Raw genomic sequence first — 24,291 nt, 5'->3', positions numbered from 1 at the left:
TTTGGCTGGTTTTGCATTTCTGTCTTTGAAAGAGCAATGTAGGCTGCTTTAAAAAGAGGAGAAAAAGCTGCAATGTTCTCTTGCAAAGCCCTTTCTGCATTCATGGGTGTGTCTTAATATCAGTGGTTAGTTTCTGCAAAACAATAAGCCCCCTTTTTGTCTTTCAGCTCTCTGAAATGGAGCTGCCAGGAGCTTTTGGATTAAGCTTTATCAGGCTTCAGTTAGGAAAGCCTCGTGGAGGTTACATAGCCAAATACAACATACAAATCAAATTATGGGAGAGATGAATGCAGAGTCGTTAAATTAATTTTGTTTGTTCCAGCCCATTGGAATGTTTTTAACATGAAGAAAATAATTCTCTGCTGTGTGGCTGGGCTGGCCAGCGCTTAGGGCTGTATTAGCATGCTGCATTTGTCTGCGAGTGGCAAGCAGGTTTTCTCCAGGCTTGAGTGAGCCTGGAAGACAAGGCTAGCCAAGATGCTCGCTTTGCCCCCTGCCTTCCCCAGCAGGCTGATCTGCAGAGAAGAGTCTGTGTGAAGCTCCTACACATGGTCAACAGCTGGAAACACTGGCTGAGGCTGCCTGAGTCAGGTCAGAGGGCTTCCTCCAGATGCAGCTCTCCCTCTTCTGCAGGACTTCTCCACGAGTTTCTATAAGCCAGCTTGTTTGCCAGGTTCCCAGTTTAGGTCTTCCCCAAGGGGAGGGTGAGGGGTTTTCAAGAGGTCTGAGGCATGCCATGCGCAGGGCATCATTGCCTGCCATAAGGCATGCCCGTGGTACTGCACCCATAGTACTGCAAATGCGCTTACCTGCTGCTGGGTGCCTCCAAGACGTAGTTCTGTGGCCCTGGAGAGGCTTTTCTGCTTCCAGGAGAACTGGCACGGATGGTCTGTTAGCCAGGACGTAGTGGCTTTGGTGTCTTGCTAGACCTATGCAAGGCCAGTCCAGGTATCTGCTCACCATAGAAAGACATTCTGAAACCCCCCTCAATATTTTTATTATCCTTTGGGATCAGAACTTAAAAGAGAGCATTAGTAGTATTTTTTTCTAAAAACAGCTGACATGCTTTATCAATGTGAAATGATGCTGGTTGTTGGTTTTGGTTCTTTTTTCCTTCTCAAGCAGTCGTGACTGCACAGGCTTATGTTTCCCTTTAGCATGTCCTCAGTTCAGAGCAACATCCAGACCTCTCCCTCCCTGTCCCAACCTCTTTCTGCATTTCTGTTTGTCCTTCAGCTGCACTTCTTGCAAAATCAGTAGAAGTTCTTTAGCATCTAAAAAAGAAAAGCAAGCAAGGAGCCTGTAATTCTTTTAATCTTCTTTCAGGAATCCAAGGCACACAGAGTATTGAAAGGAAAATCAGATCTCTGGAAAATGCCAGTTATTTTATAGATGGTCAAATCATTACACTTTTTTTTTCTTGCCTTTCAGACATTTGCTGCGTTATTATGTATCACTTTAATTAAATCATCAAATTGAATTATTGGATCAAATGGGTTTTTATTCCACTGTGTCCTGAGCAGGTTTGGTTAAATAAATAAAACCATATGTTTCATTTTATAAAAAAGATTTCTTTTTTTGCCCATTCATAAGCTGTAAAAAAAAAAAAAAGCAGCTGAACAGAAGAGGTTGGTTATTACTTAATTACATCAGGTACTGTTCTGTGCCTTGGAGTAATTGGAACAAAGTCATACTAAGTCACGAAAAATGTGTAGTATTTACTGTGAAATAGCAGCATCGTAAATTGAGGCTCCTTTTAGCTGTGAATGAGGTTTGTCCTCCTCAAAACTTGTCTCAGTGAAGTTATTGGGGTCACTCAGGTGCTTAAAAGTTCTCATGAGCTTCTTGGGTCAGGGAGGGTCTCCAGACTTTGAGCCTGTGAGTCCTCTATTTACCCTTCGGAAATACCCACTTGTTTCCTCTGCTTGGCATGAGCTATTCTGAGTGGCATCAAAGCTGGCTGCAGAGTGGCATGGAATAGAGAACAGGACAGTCCATTCTCCCTTGGGTGGCTTGGGGTCCTTGTCTGAAGAGCAGCTGGCTAGCCACGGTTCAGAGGTGTTGCAATTAAGGTAGATCTGTCTCTCATGAAGGTTGCCTGGATGAATTATTTCTGAAACTGTTTGATGCATGATTACTTTAAATATATAAATCTCTGCATGTCCTCCTGGAGGACAAGGACTGGGTAAGACTTTCAGGTCTGGGTAGTCCTTCACCCTGGGCTCCTATCTTTGGATTTGATTAGGTGGAGCAATAAAGGCTGGCCTGGCATTTTGGAGCATAATTCTGTGATGACAAAGAGCTTCAAAAAGGGGGCAGTTATGATTTATCGGTGCTGTTATCAATAAACAGTGATGTCAGTGAGAATTGATCTGACTATCTCAGCAGAAATTGGTGAGCATGGAGAGGCATAGCAAGGATTGTGAAGCTCTGTAAACAGTGACAACAAGGACTACTTTCAGCTGTGCTCTCTTGGCTGGGTCCTCGACACCTTTATGCCACGTTCACTGCAGAGACCAGGAGGGAGCAGGAGGGAAGGGGTCTGTCTGCAGGCAGCAGACTGAGGTTGCTTCTGGCTTTGCAGCACTGCCAGCAGAATGCTGTTTTGTTCCCTTAAACTCAGTGTAAATAGAAACTCGTATTCATTTTGTCAGTGATTTGAGGTACTGCAGGGTTTGTTTGCTTTGCTGGATCATCCTTCTGGGTTGAGCAGAAGGATCGGTTGCAGAACTCCAAGATTGTCACTACTCATGGCAGGAGCAAACACCAAAGATCTTTCCTGCCCAAGCATATTTCTGCAATAGATGTTCTCTTGTTCAGGCTAGCTACAAAATGTGAGTTATAACTGCACAAATGCATATGACAGGTATTTTTCTATTGTACTGGTAATACTGGTGTTTACAGCATTTAGTCATTTTTATTTAGGAATTGTAGCTATTTCAGTAATGTAACATTAGAGCTACACAACCAACCTGCAAAGTCCAGGCATAGGAATAGACATTTCTCCCCTTCAGTGCTGCCAGAACTCTTTCGAAGTGAAATAATGGCCAAAGATACACGCAGTCACATACCTGCAGAGCACAAACAAGCTGAATGTGTTGCCTTTAAATGCAAAAGTCCTATTGGGAAAAATAATTCTGCAAACAATGTCAGCATGATGGGCTGGGTGACACTTTGACTTTCCCTGGCAGAAGAGACCAGCTCCTTTGCCACGGCACATTTAGGTGTTTAGGTATCTTGGCAAGTGATTTTTCTTGGTTCAGAGTTTATACTGGGAAAAAGAATGTGAGAATCTGTCCTGAATTGTGTATTTTAAACATGATTTTAAAGCTTGAAAAAAATCTGAACTCTTCATACGTGAGGTAGTTTTTTGGTAGCTTATGAGTGCCATCTAGTGTTCTCCGTTAGTACCCTGACCTTTACATTTCAATGGCTTGAAAAGTGTTTTCTTCAACGGCTGCAAGTGGGCTGTGCACATCCCACTCCTCTTGAAGTGAAGGCTGGTTTGTGCCTGGGCTTCGTCTTCGTTGGAGAAGTTTGGGGGTTGATGTCTGCAGTAAGCAGAAGCTGTGTCTTTGCCCGCTGGTTAAGCTGTTCCTATGCTGACATCCCCAGCAACTTAAGCTTGTGGAAGGCTCAGATTTTGGAGGCTGGCTGGAGGGTTCCCCTACCTGTTATAAGAAGGAGATGGTCATCCAGTGCCGCTCTTCTCTGTGCTGGTAATATGTTACTGACAAGCAGTTGAGAATCTATGAAGGGAAATAGAGGAGTATAAAGTAAGTTCTGCTCGTGCAAAAATGTACTAGGGTAAGAGGAAAATACTTCCTGATCCAAGAGAGTCACATTTTCACAGGTTCCAACTGTTTCCAGGGTGTGCAGACACACAGGAGTATTTACCTCCATCATACAGCAGGAGATTGTGGGTCAGGGAAGCTGGGGCGCAGGTTGATTTGACTTCCTAATGTTCCACTGCAGAGCTCTTAAGTGACTGAGTTAAAGTGTACGTGCAAATGTCAGGACTGAAAATAAGTCGAGAACTAAGCAACCTGCCTGCAGAGAAGGGTTTCTCTTGCTCCCTTTACTCTGGAGAGCAGAAAGCAGCTGCAGGTGGTATTAAATCCCATTGGTCTCAGTGGATTGCAGTCTAAGCTATTACTGTAGGCAAGGGCATTAAAGAAAATCTTGGCTCTTTAGAGCGAGGCACAGTTCTTCCTGTTTATTTTCTCGTGGATATTTAGGAAGGCTTCATGGGTTTTGCTTCTGTTTTTCAGCTTGCAGCACTCCCCCGGTCAACATGAAAGTGCAGCCTGTGAACAGGACAGCATTACTTGTAACCTGGAACCAACCAGAAACCATCTACCACCCTCCGATCATGAACTACATGATCTCTTATAGCTGGACTAAAAATGAAGATGAAAAGGAGAAGACTTTCACCAAGGACAGTGACAAGGACCTGGTAAAACCGCAGCATCAACTCCAGACATATGTATCAAGCTATCCTTATATTGTTATTTTTCTCAGTAGAAGGAAGTAGAGGAGGAAAGCAGTTGTTACCTTATAGACAGGCTAGTGTTTGACTCACAATGAATTGCTATTAAAACGTTCAGCTTTAGTTGAACATTGCCTAACGACTACCCAAAACACTGGAGTGTGAATTTATAGTTTATGGGAGTGCATAAAGGACTAAATCTGCAGACGCTTTTTCATATACTGTTGCTGAGAAGCAGCTGGCTCAGGAAGCGGTTGGGCTCTGAATACCTTTTGGCTCATGTTCAGCTCACAGATTTTCACACTAAAAGTATGATCCCCCCAAATCTGTTCCTGGGCTCAGGCTTTTCACTGTGCCTAGCCCCTTGCAGTCTTTGGAGCAGTTTCTGGCAGCAAGTGCTGCCAGCAGTAGGAGGTGCATGGTCAGGGCTATAAGATCATTGCATAGTAGCCCTGGACAAGCCCTGCCTATGTCTGGCAGCAGGAGAAAAAGAGGGAAGAGCGAGACAGTTCCAGCACAGATTGAACCACCGATCTGTCTTCTCCATTTAGGATTTGATCTGCTTGTCATTCTTGTCTAAGTGGAAGCAAGTATTGTACCGGTCTTTAACATTCTCTGCATATAAAATCAAAGTGACATACTTGGATTTGAAAGGCCTCCATTTATTGTTAATCAAAGAAAGCCTCTAGAATAATGAAATCAGTAATTGTATATGCACATGAAAAATGCAGCAGCACAGAGTGTTATTCCTAATGACTGTTATAGTTTGGATTTTTTTTTTCAAATACACAGTCCTCTAGGCCCATTCAATCAGTTATACAATAATACTTCTCTTATTCCCTTAGATGAAGATTCTTTTACTTCATTGCCATTTATATTTTCAATTTCCCCACTAGACATTGTTATCTGGGTCACATTAGGGAACAATCTGCCTCACAAAATCAGAAAGGAATCTATTGAAAGGCACCCAAGGTTATGATGTGTTGTAACCTCTCTCTTGACATAACTTCACACTCTTAAGGGAGATTTTTATTAATCAAGTATAAGGAGGAGAGCCTTAATCAGCAAAAATGAGGTGGGCACAGTGAAAGCGTCCTGTTTTATGTAAGAGAAATAATTAGAAGTGAAGGGTGTGTGATGGAGTGATAGCTTGGAAATAAATTGCAGAGAGACCCTGCGCTGTGCAGCAGAGCTTGGAGGTTAAGAAAGCAATGACAGCTTAGTCTATTTTAGGGGCAAGAGAAGGAAACTCTTTTTCAGAGGAAAGTGCAATTTGCTTTCAATGCTCTGGAAGAGACAGTTGGGCTGTCCCATCTTGAAACAAACCTAGACAGTGTTTTGCTAAAGAGATCACCGATATTTCAAGTGACCAACACAGCTACTGCTGCTGTCTGCTGCAAGACATGAACTGATGTGATTTTGGACTAAAGCAACACAAAAGACTATGTGGAAGGCATCAGGGCAGTATCTCAGGTCTAAGAGTAAGCAGGGACATCCCAGCCCACGGTGCTGAGCCATCATGTTGTACAGGCCACCGACACCAAATTGCCATAGCGAGGTTTGTTGCAAAATAAACAGTCAGTTTGAACATAGATTGACTTTTCTGGGCTTGTCCCATGTTTGGGACTTGGCTCTCCACCTATAAAAATCTTATTTTAATTCCTGTAAGGTCAAATGATTGGAGATTTATTCTTTTCTAGGGAGAGCAGACTTTCATGCATGAAGACTGCCATGAGAGTAGATGTGGGACATGTTCATTTCTTTCTTATGGGCATAAGAAAGTTTGGGTGCATCACTTTGGCCTTACCCTCTTCCAGGGGACCAGTGAATATTCCTGTATAGAAATAAGTTTGTCTTACATGGCATAAATGTCCTGTGTTAGCACAATGCTTTATATATTTCAGACTGATCGTGGACAGTACTGTGGGGGTAAAAAACTGAATAATATCTATTTTTTTTAAACAGAAGGCCATCATTAGCCATGTCTCACCTGACATCCTTTATCTGTTCAGAGTTCAAGCAGTTTGCCGAAATGAAATGCGTAGTGACTTTAGCCAGACTATGCTCTTTCAAGGTAAAAAACCCACAAACATATTTTTACATTAAGTAACTCTTTGTTTGTTTAACATTTTCTTTGCAGAGTGCAAAATACAGTGTGGAATGGTTTCAGAAGATGTTTGAATGCATGTAGACAATGCTGATTTCAGATTCTGGACACTGAGTTTCAGAGTCCTGTTTGAAATGATGGGGGTTTGCCTGCATTTGCCTACAGAGAAGCCTACTCTGCCTCTCTGCTGACAGTTTGACAGGTTTTAGGAGAATTCAGAGCTTTTGTTGGTATAGTTTTCTAAAATTAATTCATCAGAGACTGCTTATGCATCAGAGGCACAGCTATAGCAGAATGTGAGTCTGATCAGTGTCTGTTTTATGTAGAGAGAAAAGGAGATCAGTCCTACCTTGACAACCACATGTGGAGACGTTCAGGTTTTACCATGCACACAACCTCAGTGATTTCCAAAACATACCTATTTAAATGAAAGCAAAATAACTGGAGGCTAAGCTGTCCTTTGTCGTGGATTTCCTTTTAAGTTTATTGGAGAAATCTGATAACGCTGAGATTTGGTAGAAAAACTTGATGTTTTCCAGTTTAAATGCCAAAGTTTTGCTCCTTCCTGGGAATTTATTTCTACTTCTTTATTAAGGTGGGCAAAATTCACCTCTGCTGAGAGCATTCCCTCCCACTCCAGTTTATAGATATATATAAACCTCGGAATGGGTAATGGAAGAACAAAAGAAGCAGAGACTTACAAATTTAAATCCTTAAGATGAAGCAGAGAGTTAAGTCACTTGGGTCAGAGGCTGTATATGGAACACAATAACAGATGCAGTGTGATTTTTGGAAAATATGGAGGTTTTAATCCTACTCTGTTGGCACTTAGCATCTGAAGGATATCAAGCTGTGGACACAATTTAGTTGTGTTCCGGTGTCATGCCACAGTGTTAGCAGCACTGCAGAGAAAACAGGGATCGGACAAGAAATGTCTTATCCAAGCAACATCTCCTGTGTAGCTCTCAGTTTCTTAGTATGTCAGCGCAGTGTTTTGGACTTCACTTTAAGTGCCAGGCAGAAGTTAGAAACTTGTCTATTACTGATTATGGGCTCTTTTGGCAGATAATAGAATGGAAAAAATACTTGAAATTTGACCATGATTTAACTGTTAATGAAACCAACTGTTTAATTACAGTTAGGAATAAATCATTAATAACAGTTTTGCTGTATACTCTTGGGTACTCAAGCCCAGTGTTCGAAGCAGTGGAAGACACACATCTACATGGGATTAGATGTTGTGTTTCCTTCCATGTCTCCCCAAAAAGGAGCCGTTCTTTTAATCTTTGGCTGTACTCAAGATTTAACCTAGAAAAAGAATCCACTTGAGCTTTCAAAACATTCTTCAGAAGCTTATAGTTGTAGTTGAGATAAATAGCAATAAATAATGATAATATTATAAGGGCAGCAAAAAGTATTATCATCAGCTGCTCTTGCTTCCTGTGCAAGTCAGGACATTTCACCCAACTTGGGTTTGAAGGAGAGCATGTGTTTTCTGACAGTGCACTTAAACCAGCATTGCCAGGCCTGCCTAATTAAAGACAAACGAATCTGTCTTTAGACACAAGTACAAAGGAAGGTGAGTAATACTAAACGAGCTTTAGTTACTTTTACTACAAACTGAGACCCACTTACCTATTTTGTGGTAGCAATGTTCACCAACTGAATAGCAATTTTAGCAATGCCTCCTTCCCGGTGTGCTGACACGCTGTTGTTCTTTATTTCTCAGCTAACACTACTCGAATTTTCGAGGGGACCAGAATTGTGAAAACAGGAGTGGTAAGTCCATATTTATGATGGGCCATAAATCGGTGCGGATCATGGATGGGCAGCGATGATTTTGGGGTGGCATTCCCACCAGGTGGCAGCATGATGTTGTAAATCTGCGCCAGGACCCAGCTTTCCTGGGGAGGTGGTTCAGACCTGCCACAAAAGGTTTTATAAAGAAACCGCAGTTATTGGAAGGGGTTTGGGTTTCTAGCTTCATGGCCCAAGGGGCTTTGACCAGCCAAGAACCAAATGTTAAAAAATCTTCCCAAATAGGTATTCAACCCATTTAGAGGGGATTTGTAATCTTAATGATGACCTGTGGAAATAAGTTTAATTTCTTCATTAACTGTATGACCAGAATTATATGCAACAGGAATAAGGCTTCACGCACAGCATCTTAGTTGTTCCACTGCTTTAAAGATACCTGCTACTATGCGAATATAGCCTTAAAGGGCTCTTTGTTATAATTTTAATTCAGATGAGACTGTAACAAGTTATTGAAGCTTTTGTATTCCAGAATCAGAAATGTTGATAGATTTACAGTAAAACTGGAATACAGTTTTAGTTTTGAAAGCACCTTATTAGGTTATTTAACATAAACTATCCATAACCTAAATTTCTTGGCATTCTGTATACCAAAATGTTCAGTCAAATTTATGGGCTGAATTCATACTATTGAATTTACTCTAAGTACATTGCTTCTGGTCTTATTCTGTTCCAGTTTGATATACTCCCTAGTAAGCAAATAACACATACAAAGCTTGAATTTGAATGATTAATGTTTGTTTAATGATGTATAGAGGTATTATAGACATATAAAATCTGCTGTCAAATTTTGATACTCAGTCCAGCTTTGAGACTGTACATGCCAGCAAAAAGCAAATCTCACAGTGCCTTAGGGATTCACACTGATAAGTACCCAAAAGTTTAGATGCTTATTTAAAGTTTTGGCTTGAAATCTCTAAAGCACATGTTTTGTTCTGAGATCTCAGGTTCTCTGTGATTGCAGCTGGGCAAAAATAATGTGAGAAAGCTGCCTTTCTTGGTTTGCTGCAGCATTTCAACTACACAGCCTGCCTGAAACTGGGAATTGCCGAGATGTAGAAATACTGTTAGGCTATAAATTTCAGTTCCAAAAATAAACATTTTACAGTTTAGTTCAACGTTCATTAGCGCCTATTTAACCCTTGTTTGTCCTCTGATGCATATACCTTTCCAGCTAATGCTCCTCCTGCTGATGAATTCAGTAATGTGAGGCATTTTTCAGTAAGTTGGAGAGGGAATGTGGTCAGGTTGTCTAGGCTGATCCTGGCTTTTCCACAGAATTACTCCTTGTCTTTAGTCAATTCACTTCACTGTCATTTTCACATATAATTCAGGAAGGGGAATTGTGTAGTATATACCAAGACTTTTTATTTCCAGTAGCGTATGCACATGTGTACAGAGACCCACGTGCGAGCATGCATGTACTGGATTGACATAGAATAACAGTGGCAGGGTGCAGAGGATGCCAAGTCCATGGTTCATTCTCTGCTTCCTCTCAGCTCCCGGAGGGAAGTGGGCAATGCCAGCCCTGACTGTGAGTCACTGGTGAGGGAGAGCCCTGCGGATGGGGAAAGCTGAGCCTATACATGAGTGTCACAGCCTGATGGTCCAGGTAGAGGTTGTCGTGACTTGCTGAAGGGCTCCTGATGCTCTCCAGGTCCTTCACAACTGCCCAGCTGGCCGTGTTGCAGGTCTTTTCTGTCGAGAGCAATGCCTCACAGCAGCACCAGCCCTTAGGAGAATAATGCTGATGGGTAAATTAAGGAAGTAAAAATAGTGCCATTCGAGGCCCTCCCAATGTGTGTGGGAAGAGCCAGAGTTCCCTGTCAGAGCAGACCCAGCAGCCACGGATGCTCACGTTGGCAGCACAGCCCTTATTTTGGGACAGCCCTTATGTAACGCTGTATTTTTAAGCTTCTGTGTTCTAAGGATTAAAGCACTGTGAGTAATGCAGCTAAACTCATTAAACTCCTTTACATCCTCCTCACCCCTGAGAGGAAATGTTACTCACAAGTCACTGGTGACGTGGGTGGAGAAGGTCCCGCTGTAAAATAAAGATAAGGATAAAGAGGTTTTTTTATGATGATGATTGTTTGCAAGCGGCGAATGTGGGGAGGTTTCCTCCCTTCGTGGTTTGCTGTGTAGCTCTGTGGCATGTCCCGTTCCTGGCTTGGTCCTGCATCCAGCTGATGTTAAGTCTCATTTTAAGAGAATAGCAACCAGAACAGGGTGTGTGTGGAAAGGGAGGGTAAAGCAAAAGAATTACCCCAGACTGTACACTGGGACCCCTGCTGATGCTCTCTGCTGTGTTTTTTTTCCCCTCTGCTGCTGCTGACCTCCTCAAGCCCACAGCATCTCCTGCCTCCTCAGCCGACATGGCTCCCATCAGCTCCGGCTCCTCCACATGGACCTCCTCGGGGCTCCCCTTCTCCTTTGTGTCCATGGCCACGGGGATGGGGCCTTCCTCCAGCGGCAGCCAGGCCACTGTGGCCTCAGTGGTGACCAGCACCTTGCTGGCAGGGCTGGGCTTCAGCGGTGGTGGCATCTCCTCCTTCCCCAGCAGCGTGTGGCCCACCCGGCTCCCCGCAGCGGCTGCCCCCAGCAAGCAGGCGGGACGGGCTGTGGTGGCTGTCACCGAGGCTTCCGCCGCCGCCTCCCCAGGGCCAGAGCGGGACTCGGCGCTGACAAAGGACAGCGAAGGAGCCGAGGAGGGGGAGAAGGATGAAAAGAGTGAAAGTGAGGATGGGGAGCGGGAGCATGAGGAAGAGGAGGAAAAGGATGCTGAGAAGAAGGAGAAAAACAGGGTGACAGCGGCCGCGGAGGCGCGCAATAGCACGGAGCCCAGCGTGGCTGTGGCTTCCCCCAACCGGACTGCTGAGGAGGAAGGAAATAAAACCATATCGGGGGAAGAACCAAACCAAAATGTTGTCCCCACGGCTGGAGGTGCCGAGGAGGAGAGCTTTGCCGAAGCAGACACTCAGCCCCAGCCGCTCCCTTCCACCCAAGTGCCGCCAGCATTCACCGACGAACTGTACCTGGGGAAGATCCCAAGGAGACCAGAGACAACAAGAAGACCCCCTCCGAAGGACAGGTTTCCAGAGGAATACCCCTCAGATAACAAATTCATCACCATTAACCCAGGTGAGTGACCTCCAGGGAAACTGTTTTTACCAGCATAAGACTGTTGGTATCATCGAATGGTTTGGGTTGGAAGGGACCTTAGAGATCATCTAGTTCCAACCCCCTGCCATGGTGAGAGACATCTTCCACCCGACCAGGTAGTTCAAAGCCTCATCCAACCTGGCAAATGGGAATTTTGGGAATAGATAATGACACAATTCAAATTCCTTACTAATTTCCTGTATATACAACATTTTTTGGTGCCTGGCTTCATGCCGTGGGCAGGACCAAGCCCACAAATTGTTATTGGGGGGAGTAAAGGGGGAAGAATCATCCTTTTATATTATTGGGACACATTCAAGGTCCTTGTAGTTTCTTAGAAAGAAAAATCTGGAAAAATGTTAACCCCCAACATGCTGCATTAAGAATTTTGTTTAAAAAATAGAGGGGAATGCAGTGAACTATAGCTGTGAAATTAATTTGCAAGAGCGGGTGCTGTGCTGAGCTGGTGTTTCATGGGAAGGTTGCTATATATGCTATAAGCTAATTTAATTTATCTGCAGAATTCTCCCTAATTGGGCTTTGAGATATTCTCCCAAATACAGGATCATTGCTGGTTTATTTCTCACCACAAAACCTATATGCTCTGATCTTCCAAGACAAGGCACCTTTGGCACTAGGGCTTACTTTTAACTGTTAAAAAAAGGAAATAAAAGCTTAGCCGGGCAGAGTCTGCGTATTTTCTATGTTTGTCCTGATGAGAATTACCAGTGCTCCTGTACACACCAGCTCTGGATGTATGTCACAACTCCACAGTATGTACACAGCAAATATGACCTTTTGGAGGCATGCCCGGGTGATCTGCATGTGCACCAAGCCCTGCGTGGTCAGGATTTGCTGCACAGGCTTATGCAAACACGGTGTTTGCAGAAAGTCCAGTGCATAGGCACATGTTTCTGCTTGGGGAGCTCCAGGCACAGATCTTGTAACTGCAATGAGCAAGTGGAGTGCAGGCGTATGGATTCATTTGCAGAGTAAGGACTGAGATTTAGATACAGTGATGAGTTTAACTGAGTGATTATGTGTATTAGCACAGCATTTATAAGATAGTGTACATCTTTTTGTTTGGGTTTTTTTTTTTTTTCTATTACTGTTTATTTTGCTAATCTATAGACTGGTTTGTATTTTTGTTTTTCCATCAAAGCTGCTCTAGAGTCAGAGTACTGTGAAAAAAACTCACATATTTATTTTTCCCTACATCTATAAACACAAAACTGCAGACATTGTGCACTCAGTTATAGCTCAGAACCAATTTCAAGAACAAAGCTCAATCCGATCTTTAATAAGATTTGTTGCAGAAATCCTGACCTGACTCTAATGCTGTGAATCATAACTGTTTTGTAAGAGAACAGATTAACAATGCAGAAGCCAAGAAACCTTCACCAGGTGGTGCTGATTTTTTTTGCAATACACTACTGTTTTTCTTACTCCTCAACTAGAAACCTTCTTCAAAGTCCAGTGCTCCCACTGAATATGGTTTGAGACGGCTGTCAGGCAGCTCTCAACATGCCATCTACCATAACCACCTTTTTATCAGGAAGGAGGGAACTTGTCCTAGCCATGCTTTGCAATGTTGGGCGTAAGCATTCAGCACCATTTAGGTTCAAACTCCAACAATTCAATCTGCCTGGGTAAACCTACCTCTGAAATAGCTGTCTTCAGTTTTTCCTGTCTTCTGCTTCTCTGTTTTTCATGTGCCAGTTTCTTGGGTGGCCCAGGTACAGTGTCCCTTATATAAAACCTAGAAAGGGCCTCATGGCTTATTCTCAGCCTAATAAATTGGAGGAATTGGGTAGTTGGTCTTGTTTATTAGCTCATGACAAAGGGATTGATTATTAGATTGGTTTTTATTCTGTGGTGAAGTTAAGATGAAAAGACGAAAATCAGTGAGATGGGGAAATATTGTTAATCTTGCTACAGAGTACTTACTGGTTATTGTGAATTGTACCCCTTTAGTCTGTACTGATTTCTGTCTCTTTTTAGCGTGTAGAGAACTATCACTGAAAGTAGTTCAGCACAGCTTTGCCTCCTACTAGACAGGCTCTTTTAAGAGCTCTGCTCACTTGCAGGATTGGAGTTTGAAGTGACCCTGCCTGAAGACTGCACGTAAAGACGATCGGTCTTGAAAGGACACTGCAAATTAGGTTTTCCATGCTTATATATGGAGGGAGGATAACTTAGTAAGATCACTGTGTCTTTATAAAATGGCTTCCATGTGTGGGAAGTGACATCTGAAATAACCAGCACATGTTAGCTGGAGGAAAAGATAAGTGAAAGAGAACATTGTGAAATGTTTCTTACTGGCTTTGGGACAAAGGCTTTAAGTGTGAATCATTTTGTACCAGGTGTGAGGACCTTGTCCTTCAAAGTCTCTTCAGGCAAGTCCTTTTTTCCTTTGCATCTTGTGTCACCAGGCATCTGCACTGCCTAGCTGAGGTCTACCTAACCTGGAATTTGCCCAGATACTTTGCTAGATGTGTCTGAGTAAGGCCTGCTGGGAGTGCAACCCCTGAAAGAAGACTTTTGGGAATGCAGAAGAAGGAGCTTTCCTCCAGGCTGGTTCTAGGTTACCAAAGACACATGCCAGCAAAACCCACAGCTAGTCAATTGGCGCATCAATCAATCACTAACATGAAGCCTAAGACTAGTTGCTTCAGCTAAATTGTTTTCCACACTAATATGGAAATTGGCAATTCATACAGACAGACCTGACCTAGCTCACACAAGGAGTTGAGTTCAATGAAACTCCAGACATAAGCAAGACCTCTTCCTATAAGAAAGGGCTTTAAAGGTTTTCCATAACAAGGTAATCTTGATATCAAGACAATGACCAGCAAATCTAGAAGTGTCTGAAAGCATTCTTGAGCATCAGGACAATTAAAGGAGGATGAAGGCCACTTCCGAAGTGAGCAGAAAGAACTCCTGCAGCTTTCTGTATCCCATAGAGGGCAGGAACTCTTTTGGATGCATCTTTTCTGCATGAAAGCAGTTTTTAAAAAGCTGTCGAGGTTTCAAAAATGTTTTTGCGAGCAGAAAGTTTAATCATTTTAAAGAGTAGAAAATTGTTTCATAACAATGTACACTTGTAAAATTAATTATATAGCATCAAATTAGCAGTTGTAAGGAGATAACTGAATGGGGAAGTACTCGTGAGTGTGGATGATTAGAGGAGAAGAGGGAACACATGAGAAATTACAGGGAAAGTGCAAGGCCAATTAGTACAGCAAGGCTCATTTTCTTTTAGTGCTTATTTCACAGGCACATAGACACACACCTCTCCTGAGGCCATGTCATTATTATATTCCAAATGGCATTGGCCTCTTCTTGTCTGGTGGTATCGGCCAACACTAATGATTTTCTGCTGTCACCGAACGCTCGCTTGCATTCTTCTCTTTCATTTTCCTGCTCATCCTTTTCTCGGTTTTGGTGCCCACATTAGACTAATTGTACCTTTGATCTGCAACTGTTACACACGCAGCTGCTCAGCATTGTCCGCGACTCTGAAACCTGAACATTAGAAAAGCAACGATTAGAAAGATACTCTACCAAAAACAAAACAAAAAAGACAACCAGCACTATTCAGTTTAGGCTAGAGCAGATATCGTCCCACAGGCTTTTGGTTTGTTGTGCAGACAGTTAAACACACCCTTTGTATTTGAGAGGAGATAACAAATAGTCTGTTATGAGCAAAGGAATAAGCATCCGGTTGGGGCTTTTGCCCATATCGTGAGCTGGGACTGAGAACACAGATTGTGGGTTTGGCCCTTGATCCAGACTTCAGCCAGGTCCTCCCATCCCTCAGTGCTCACCCGCCTCTGCCGAGTTCCTCCCACAGGAGGGCTTTGTAGGGGGATCATGATGTGCCAAGTTACATTTCAAACCTGGTGTATGCTTTAAGCAGAGCCTGAATTTAGGCATTTAGAACAGTCTTTGCCAGGTCTGAGATTACAAAAGCCTTTTGGGGATAACCTCATTAAGATAATGAAACATCTGTGTAATTCTTTCTCCATACATGGCAAGGATTATTAAACTGTATTTTTGTGTGGCACATGAGACATTTTGCATGGCAACTTACAGGAGCAAACAGCAGAATGGCTTGAAAACAAAAGCATTGAATTACTTGATGTTTGCAAGCAGTTTTCAAATATCTGACATCAGGATTAAATATGATTGGCATCAGTTTACAAAACAGCGAAAAGCCATCCTTAGTTGTGCAAAACCTTTAAGTATGACTACTGAAGGATGGCCTTTAAAGAAGTAAGGAGAATATAGATGCACAATGGCGCAAGCCTGTATCAAAAGTAATACTTTCTTTAAAAACACAGGTTTGCCTTTTCATCAGTTAATAATATGGCTCATGCTATTTTCCAGAGTGAATTGATACCTTTGTATAAGTCCATAATTTCATTTACTCAAAGCAAGGATGAGCAGGTGACTTTCTTTTAAGAGACTGGATGGTCAGAGGCAGTTTGGCAGCAAGGGTTTTCTTTTGGCCTGCAGAACACACATATTGTCCAGGTTAATGGTATCTGCAACGGTACAACAAACAGGACTTTGTCCTGGTGATTTGTGCAATGGCAAGGGATGATAAAGGTAGATAGGTTATATATTACAGCTACGGTTGCTTATTATAGCAAGCAGTGTTACTTAAGGGGAATAAACACATTTCTATTCTCAGGAACCAATTACCAAGAATACGTGGAAAATCGGTACATTTCACAAAGTGTAGAATGCCCCTTTCTTGCCTTGACCTTTGTGCAAGAGCTGCACTGCCAAAGCCTCTCTTGCTGACTAGTGCCCTCTTAATGCTCTCTGTGCCAATGCCTCATCCATCGATGGCCTGGGTGGAACTGCTGAATGGGTGATTCACAAGAGTTACGGATTTTTCCAGACACAGGAGTGGATTTAGCAGTACCAGGGCTTGTATTGTGTGGGACCTCCTGAAACAGATATGCTGTAATAATTTTTATTCCTTCCTACTGGGATGGGTTCCAAGCCAGTAAAAGGCAAACTGAATTAATGCAACGAAGGCATATGCCACTGGAAACTGTTTACATTTCTTAGCAAAAATGGAGTTTCCTGGTCCATTTTTTAAGCTTTCCTCCCCCCCAAATACAGCGTATGGTGGGCACCGTTACAAGGATATGCTGTTGACACTACCGAGGCTCAACATTCTTGCTTTGGAAAAGAGTGAAATGCTGACTATTTTTTATTTTATAATATTTTGTAATGTAGGAGAACAGGAAACTGTAAAGGCCTCGATCTGTCTGGTTTCTGTGTGTATTTCCTTCAACTCTTTCTCCAAGTTATCCAGCTTTTTCTTAGGCTCTTCTGCCATGACACTACAGAGACAGGCACCAGCACTCCAGCTGCACTGCTGTTCTTCTGGCACCAGCTGTCATTCTAGTACAATTTTTATTGGCATTGGTTTGTTTAAGCTCTCTCAACGCTTAAGCCATAGAAAACACCTAAGCCAGCACAGGATCAGTCTCTTTTTTATTGAAGCAGATCACTGCTTGGGCATTCCCAATTGGAATTTTGGGGCCAGCCATCAGCATCCAGGAATGTCATTTGCTATTCTTGGCACTCAGCATCCTGAACACTTTCTTGTCCTCACATCTGTGGTATAGGGAGTTGGCAGGGTCAGGTAAGTGTGTTCTCCACAGTAGACTGAGTAAGAGGAGCATCATGAGCACTGCAGAATTTACTAGTGTGCCCTGGGACTCCAGCCCATGCTGTGCTTACAATGGAATTTAATTTTCTTCCCATGCAAACAGAAACATATGTTTTTGTGTTGAAATATGTGGAGGTGAAACTAAACAGAACACTGTCCTTTGAGAGAAATGAAGCAACATTCTAATGGATGTAAGGTGGTGGGACTATTTAACTCTCCTACAAAGTTTTATTACATTGCATGTTTTTTTTGCTTTGTCCCTTTTACCATTCTGATTAGTAACACTTACCTCACAGGCTTAATTTTTTCATGCTGTTAAATGATTTGAAATGCACTAATAAAACCCTGATGCCTCAGGGCTTATGATTTTTGCAAGTTTGGCAGATACAGAGAATAAGCCTTTGCTCTAATTTTGGTCTTGTTCTTTTCCTTATTCTTTGCTAGTCAAGGAAATCAAAGACATTCAATCAAAGTGTGTGTTCACTTCCCCCAAACATCCCCCTGATTAGCACCTCATTTAGGCTGCTTGCTAAAGGGCATTACCTCCATCAGCCTAGTTCTTAAAACTAGAAAGATTTCTTGCTGGGCTTGCAGCAGCCTGCAGCCTTGCTCTGTTTTCAGCAGTCAGGCAAAAGCATTTACAATTAACCTTTACTTCCATGTTAGTTGAATTTTACTCCTGCCTATGGAGGAGTACAATCTAAATGCTATTAAAATAGAGTATGACTTCATATTATGTGACATCTGGTGACTTCCAATTATCTGTGTTTTGCCTGCCTATGGTGAAAAGGCAATTATGTTCTTCTGGTAAGATTTGCAGCAGTTTCAGAAGATATGATAATACAATACTGAACGAGGGCAAGGAAGCACATTGGTAAGGAAGGACTCACGTAGGCTAAAAGGTGGAAGTCAAGTGCACACATTTCAGTCCTCATTGAAATCTGAAGCTGTTTGCACTAATCCTTTCCCATTACATCCTGTTGACAGGTATTGATCAACTACCGCCTGTTTGTTAGGAAACATGAATAAGCCACAGAATCCGCTTCTGTATCTTTCTTTTATTATTCTGTCTAAAACAATTTATTCATCAAGTCTACATGAATTTGCACAAATTCGATGCCTTTAGAAATACATTGGTACAGTGTCTGTGCTCATTGGCTCCAGTGCTTGCAGAACCTCTAGATACTCCTCTTCTATATGATATGGTAATTTTAACGAGGTGTCATGTGAAAAGTAAAATGGAGTTACTCGGCCAGATCTCAGGCTATTGACCAACTTTAATTTTGTTCAAAAGCTGTGGCATAATGATGTCTTCTGTCAGTTACAACACATCCTATCCATTCATTCATCCATCCATCTTGACAATCCATATGCTGACAAGCGCTTTCGTATGCAGTAACTCACCAGATTGTGACAATTCTGCAAATGATGTGGCATGACACCCAACATGTTGAGGATTTTTTTTATTTTAAGATAGTTACCAAGAAATTCATTTCTGAAGCAAAGTATTACACTGAGCTCTGCAAACAGGGCTGTCCTGTAGTGTTGAGAAACAGAGTGCATTTATCTGCAAACACTGATGACGGAGCAAAGCGTTTACTTTGTTACTGTGGTGAAGTGACTCAGTGGGGTACTCTACGTCTGATAATAGGTGCTTGCACGATAGAGACCTAAAATTGTCTATGAGACTGTAATTACAGGCAGTACTAAAATCCAAGCCATATGTGGCAATAAACACCATACTTCTGTACTCTCATGTCTCAGACTAAAGACAAATGGAGTCCCACCCTGCAGTTAGAAGATCTTTGCTCTGTTTACTCATACCATGTAAAATGGACAGACTACTTGTTTTGCTTACACATTTTTCCATGCAACAATTTGCTTTCCATTCAGTGATTGGTTTTGTTATGTGTTTAACACACAGCTGACAAGAACAGCTCCAGCATGGCCACGAGACCTTCTCCTGGTAAAATGGAATGGATCATCCCGCTTATTGTGGTCTCAGCACTGACCTTCGTGTGCCTCATTCTTCTCATTGCTGTGCTTGTCTACTGGAGGTGAGCCTGTTCCCTCTTGACTGGAAACTGATTATGTTTTAAAACACATTTCAGGTGGTGCTTTCTAATGTGGTCCTGTGTTTTTTATATTATTAGATGTTATGGTGATAGATGCATTAGATAACTCTGGATGCTGGAACAGCTCTCTTGGTTAACTATTCAGCTGTCTTAAATACAGGGTTTTGTGTCATGAACATGAGCTTGGTAGAGCTCTAGCAATGGTAGAGCCAGCTGTAATGCTGACAAATATTTTCACAATTGGTCCCTCTAATACAGCTATATTAAAAGTGTCTTTGTCTTGACTTCAAGAAAGGTGGTTGTGGGAGAAAAGCCCAGTGAGAATGGCCTTGTTTCCATGGGTGGCTTTGCCACAGACCTCCGGTGTGATCTTAAGCAGTTCTTTTCTTTCTTTGACTGTACTTCAAGAAAAGAGGATAAGCTTATTTCACATTACATAGCAATAGTCTGAGTAGGAGTTCTTTAGCATTGGTGAAGTGTTCACAAGTGCAGCCTGCAAGGTCTTGAAAAGTAAAGATTGGCTCTTGCAGAGAGATGCTGTCCTCCACACCAGCGGGCATTGGTTCAGCTGTGGAAACTAGGATTAGCATCAACAAATCCATCTGCATTAGATTTAGAGTAAATCAAAACCTGCAGCGCCTTCCTGTGCCAGAACCAGAACCCAAAGACACCTCATTTGTCTGGTAGTGAAGATAAACCAGGAATTAGCATCATTTATTTAGGAATTATTTCAAAATCTGAATAGATGGGACACAGAAAAGTGCCTTTGATGAGAAATAACAGTCCATTGATCATAATATCTGCAGAATCAATTAAAAACCCCTACCAAGCTGTTTTTCAGTACACCCATTTTGCTGACAGTTAATTGGCCAAATTGTTGAGGCTGGGAACATCTGAAAGAATATTAATAAATTGATGACAATAGTCATGTGAAAATCATTTCTATGAATATTTGCAAGTAATTAATATCAGTGCAGTAAGGCAATGAATAAAATTGCAGTGATTGATGTACAAAACCTGAAATTGGAAAGGTTCAGAAGATCTCATTGTAGTGTCCTGTCCTCCAATGTATATTTTCTTCATTTGAAAGACTAAACGTGGTCACATCCACACCAGGCAAGCTCTTGAAGGATATGGTATATCCTGAAGCACTGTAATGTAGGGTTAGCAATATTTATCTTGTGTTGATACCAAATGCTCTTCTGAGGAGGAAAGGTTTTGAAATAAAATGCTAAATGCTATTATCAAGAAGAATGTTGATACCTCTCATGGTTTAGAAAATGTTTCCATTCCCTGCCATGACACTAATGGATTGTGAGAAATAATTGCAAAATTGGTGTTTAATTCACTCAAAGAGTAACAATACCATCCCCGAGAAAATATTAAAGTTGGAAAGCATTGGCTTAGTGACCAATTGTTAGAGACTCATCTTTTATACATACTGGCTGCTGCTATAGATCATAATATTACCCGAGTCTAGAATTAAGTTATGTTAATTGAAGTTAAATACTTTTTATCTTCAGAATTCCTAACCATCCACCTCATCAAATCTTTATTTTCTTCATAATAGCAAACACACACATAAATCAAGGAAGTTACATGAGCAAAGACTTCAAGTGAAAGTGAATCACTTTTCCAGTAACGTTTGTTATTTTGCATATGGACAGTAATTGTTTCTTATCTGCGCTCCATAATATGCATGGGTAGTTAACATTCATCAGTGGCTTTGGTAAAATTACAAGCATTGTCATTAATACCCTTGACAGCAGTGGGTATTTTTTTCGTGTGGAAAATTGAGACTGAAAAAAAAGGTGGAGATTAAAAATTAATATAGACATGGAAAGTATGTTATGTAAAAGTCAAAGTTTTTAGATAAATGTGAAGCAACAGATTGAGGAACGATAAACAAACTTGAGAGCACATGTGTACTAGCTTCAAAATCATCTCCTGTGTCTGCCTTCATAGTTCTGAGGGAGGTTTTTTAACAAATACAGAGTGTATGAAAAAGTAAACGTGTGTGTTAGGATAAATCAACAAGCAGCTACAACACAAATCGTCCACAGTAACGTTTCATGTTGTGCAGACCATGTCATTGAAGTAGAAATACAGCATTTTGTATGCCCTTTTCAGTGTGATTACCTTAGGAGGAAAAAAATGTTTATCTCTGTGAGTGTTTTAAAGTAAGGAAAAAACAGATCTTCAAACACTGCAGAGTCTAATTTACAAGTTTGAAAGGAACAGTGATTGGGATTTTCAGGAAGAAATACTTCGCTTAAAAATGTAATGGGCAACATATGGAATAATTTGCTAAATAACACTATCAAAGCAAATGGCATGAAAACGAGTTTGAGACAGATATTTCAGTAGGGGAAGCATGGTAGTGAAATGCACAGCAGAGAAACACTTGTTCTGAAAGGATAACCCTCAAGGGGACAGGCACGCTGGACCAAGGGGTCTTTTCTTGCACAGCAGTTCTTTGTTTTGCTGTGAGAAAAAGCATTGCAAAACAAACCCCAGAGAACTAGAAAATGCAGAAGACACATAGCTACCTTCTGGCAAAACATTTTGAGGGTAAAACAAGTGATATTTTCACTTTTGCATCTTTGAGCATTTGTGGGATTAGATGATTTGAGACCAGAGGTGACATAAGCAGAACAATGAAGCAGAGAGAAGCCTTCTGCTTGTTTGCATTGCACTGATGCCCTATTATCCAGGGACCAAAATAAGGAGTTAGGGAAGTTGCCTGTGAAGGTTTGGCAAAGTGTTTATCTCAGTTTGGATCCTTTGTAACTCATTCCATGATACAGCCATGAAATAAGTTTTGTGATGATGTCTTGTTGTAAGAAAGCTTCATTTTCTGTTCCCTTTATTTGAAAAGGAGAGTGATAGGAAGCAATCATTGTTTGATGAAGTTTTTCCTTTCTTTATCTGCTGAGCTTCCATGCCGTGTTCATTAGAGACTTCTCGTAATTGAATATGTTTGGAAATGATCTGTGCCATTTCTGAATGAGACTCCCTTACTTGCAGAGGTAATTTGCTGTTCTCAGTTCCTTTTCCATGTGGATGCTGGACAAATGGTGAAAGAATATGATTGATATTAAAGAGAAAGGGTCACTTCCATCTTTTTAGCATGATGGCCATCTCAGTAATGAAAAGGGATGGGAACTTGCAGGCAAGCAGCAGTTCTGAATTACCTTTCTACTAAAGTTCCCTTGAATTCAGTACTTTTAATGGCACTGCTGTGCAAAGGGCTATGTGATTTTAAGTTGGTCGAGTGGAAAATAAACTAGGTCAGCATAATGAAGCTTTAAAACTTGTGCTTTCATCCCAGAACAATGAAGAGAGCACCGTTGCAGGATGACCAGGAGCTGCTGGGGCTGGTTGGCAGTTGGGTTTCCGGGGCAGGAGGGACAATGATGTCTGTAGCTTAACTTTGCTTCTGTGCATCTTTGATTCCTCTTGAGGAAAAGCTGACCTTGGCTGGTCGTTCAGCTGTCATGGGAATGGTGAAGGGGACTGTTGCTCCCAGGACTTCTAGTGCTTGAAACTTCAGCATCAAGCTGAGAATTTGAGTCTTAGCAGACAGAAGAGGTGAGGAGACCACATCCTTGTTTTACTCAGCATGTAGATTCACCATTCGCTTCTGCAGTAACACAGTGGTATTTCTTTTTCTGCTTTCATTCCTTTTGTACTGCTTCCTGAAGTTGTGTGCTGTAAGGACAACCACTGAGTATTTCTGAGAACTATTCACTGGGATCGATCTTTCACTGGAGGACTACTAGCTCATGTAGAGCCTGTTAAAACGTGTGCATTGTGAGGTGCAGTTTCCCAAGCACATTATTTTTGCATTTCTGGGCATTTGTTTTGCATCTGTGATTTTCTACCCAGACTTAGTATCATGAGATCCTTCTGCAGTTCTTCAAGGTCATTTTAAAACTTGACTCGGATTGTCTGCAGTCTTTGCCACTGTTATTCTCACAGCCTTTTCTACGAGCTCTCAGAATTGCAGCGTGTGTTTGGTAGTGACCTCCAAACTATTTAGGGATTGAGTGTGACTTCAGTTTTTTTGCAGCAAGGCATGTTCCTGTAGCATGCTGAGCCATAATATGGCTTAAAACATGTCTTTTCTAGCACTTCCACTATATTCTGTTGCAAATTGAACAAGTCCTGAGTATTGACACCTTAAGGGAAACCCAGGGTCAGTGTCACTTTGTTTTTCACAGAGGTGCAGGAGGGTGACTAGAGTTGGGAAATCAACTGAAGTACTTTGACACACATGAAGTTCTGTCATTTAAGAGAGAAAGCATATTTTAGGAGTGACTGGTGACCTTCCACTGTTTATTTTCCATTCTGATTTTTAATCTAAACACTACAATGCTATAGACTATGGTTTCGAAGGGAAGAATAAGCAGAGAATATTAAGAAGCAATTAAGATTTTAGAGTTTAGCCAACAGCAACTTTCAAATGGGAACTAAATTATAGCCATTTCTCATTTTCAGCTAAGAGGAAGAAATTAATTCACAACTATAGCTGGAGAGTTTTCTTTTTCTTTCTTTCGAACAGATACCATAATTCACCTTGAATTATTGCCGCCATCAACATCGTGATCCCAAAGACAAAGCGGGAATATTGTATTGCATTTCTTATTAAATCAAGCTGTTTATACAGTGCTAATATGTTTACATTCAGGAGGGATTTTTGGAACAACACAGCTGCTGCCTTTCAAAGAGCAAGCAAGCTTGCATTGCTTGTTTATAGTCATGTGTGTATATGAGACAGCTTGGGGAAAAGATGCCTTTAATTTTCCTTAGGCAAAACCCTGTAGAACTTAGCAGACAGTAAGAGTTTTCTTAGTTTTGTTTGTTAAACATCCTGTTGAATTGAACAAAGTGCTTGGGACAGGTCCTGTGGCAGATTCTCATACTTCTCCAGCAGCACCTTTCTGTGCAG

At 41.7% G+C, this 24,291-nt stretch overlaps 1 protein-coding gene across 1 annotated transcript in view; it reads left to right on the top strand.

Annotated features, from left to right (window-relative positions):
• Positions 1-24,291, top strand: part of PTPRG (protein tyrosine phosphatase receptor type G) — a 405,417-nt gene that overhangs the window by 315,660 nt on the left and 65,466 nt on the right. Inside the window, exons 9-13 of the mRNA XM_030502207.1 lie at positions 4,272-4,456; positions 6,455-6,563; positions 8,326-8,375; positions 10,757-11,552; positions 19,190-19,322. Coding sequence (XP_030358067.1) covers positions 4,272-4,456; positions 6,455-6,563; positions 8,326-8,375; positions 10,757-11,552; positions 19,190-19,322 — 1,273 coding nt within the window. The remainder of the gene's footprint in view (positions 1-4,271; positions 4,457-6,454; positions 6,564-8,325; positions 8,376-10,756; positions 11,553-19,189; positions 19,323-24,291) is intronic.

The sequence above is a fragment of the Strigops habroptila genome, chromosome 11 (genome assembly GCF_004027225.2).
Source record: "Strigops habroptila isolate Jane chromosome 11, bStrHab1.2.pri, whole genome shotgun sequence".
NCBI classification, from domain to species: Eukaryota; Metazoa; Chordata; class Aves; order Psittaciformes; family Psittacidae; genus Strigops; species Strigops habroptila.
Note: the sequence above shows the minus strand (reverse complement) of the source record. Positions and strands in the feature narration are given on the sequence as shown.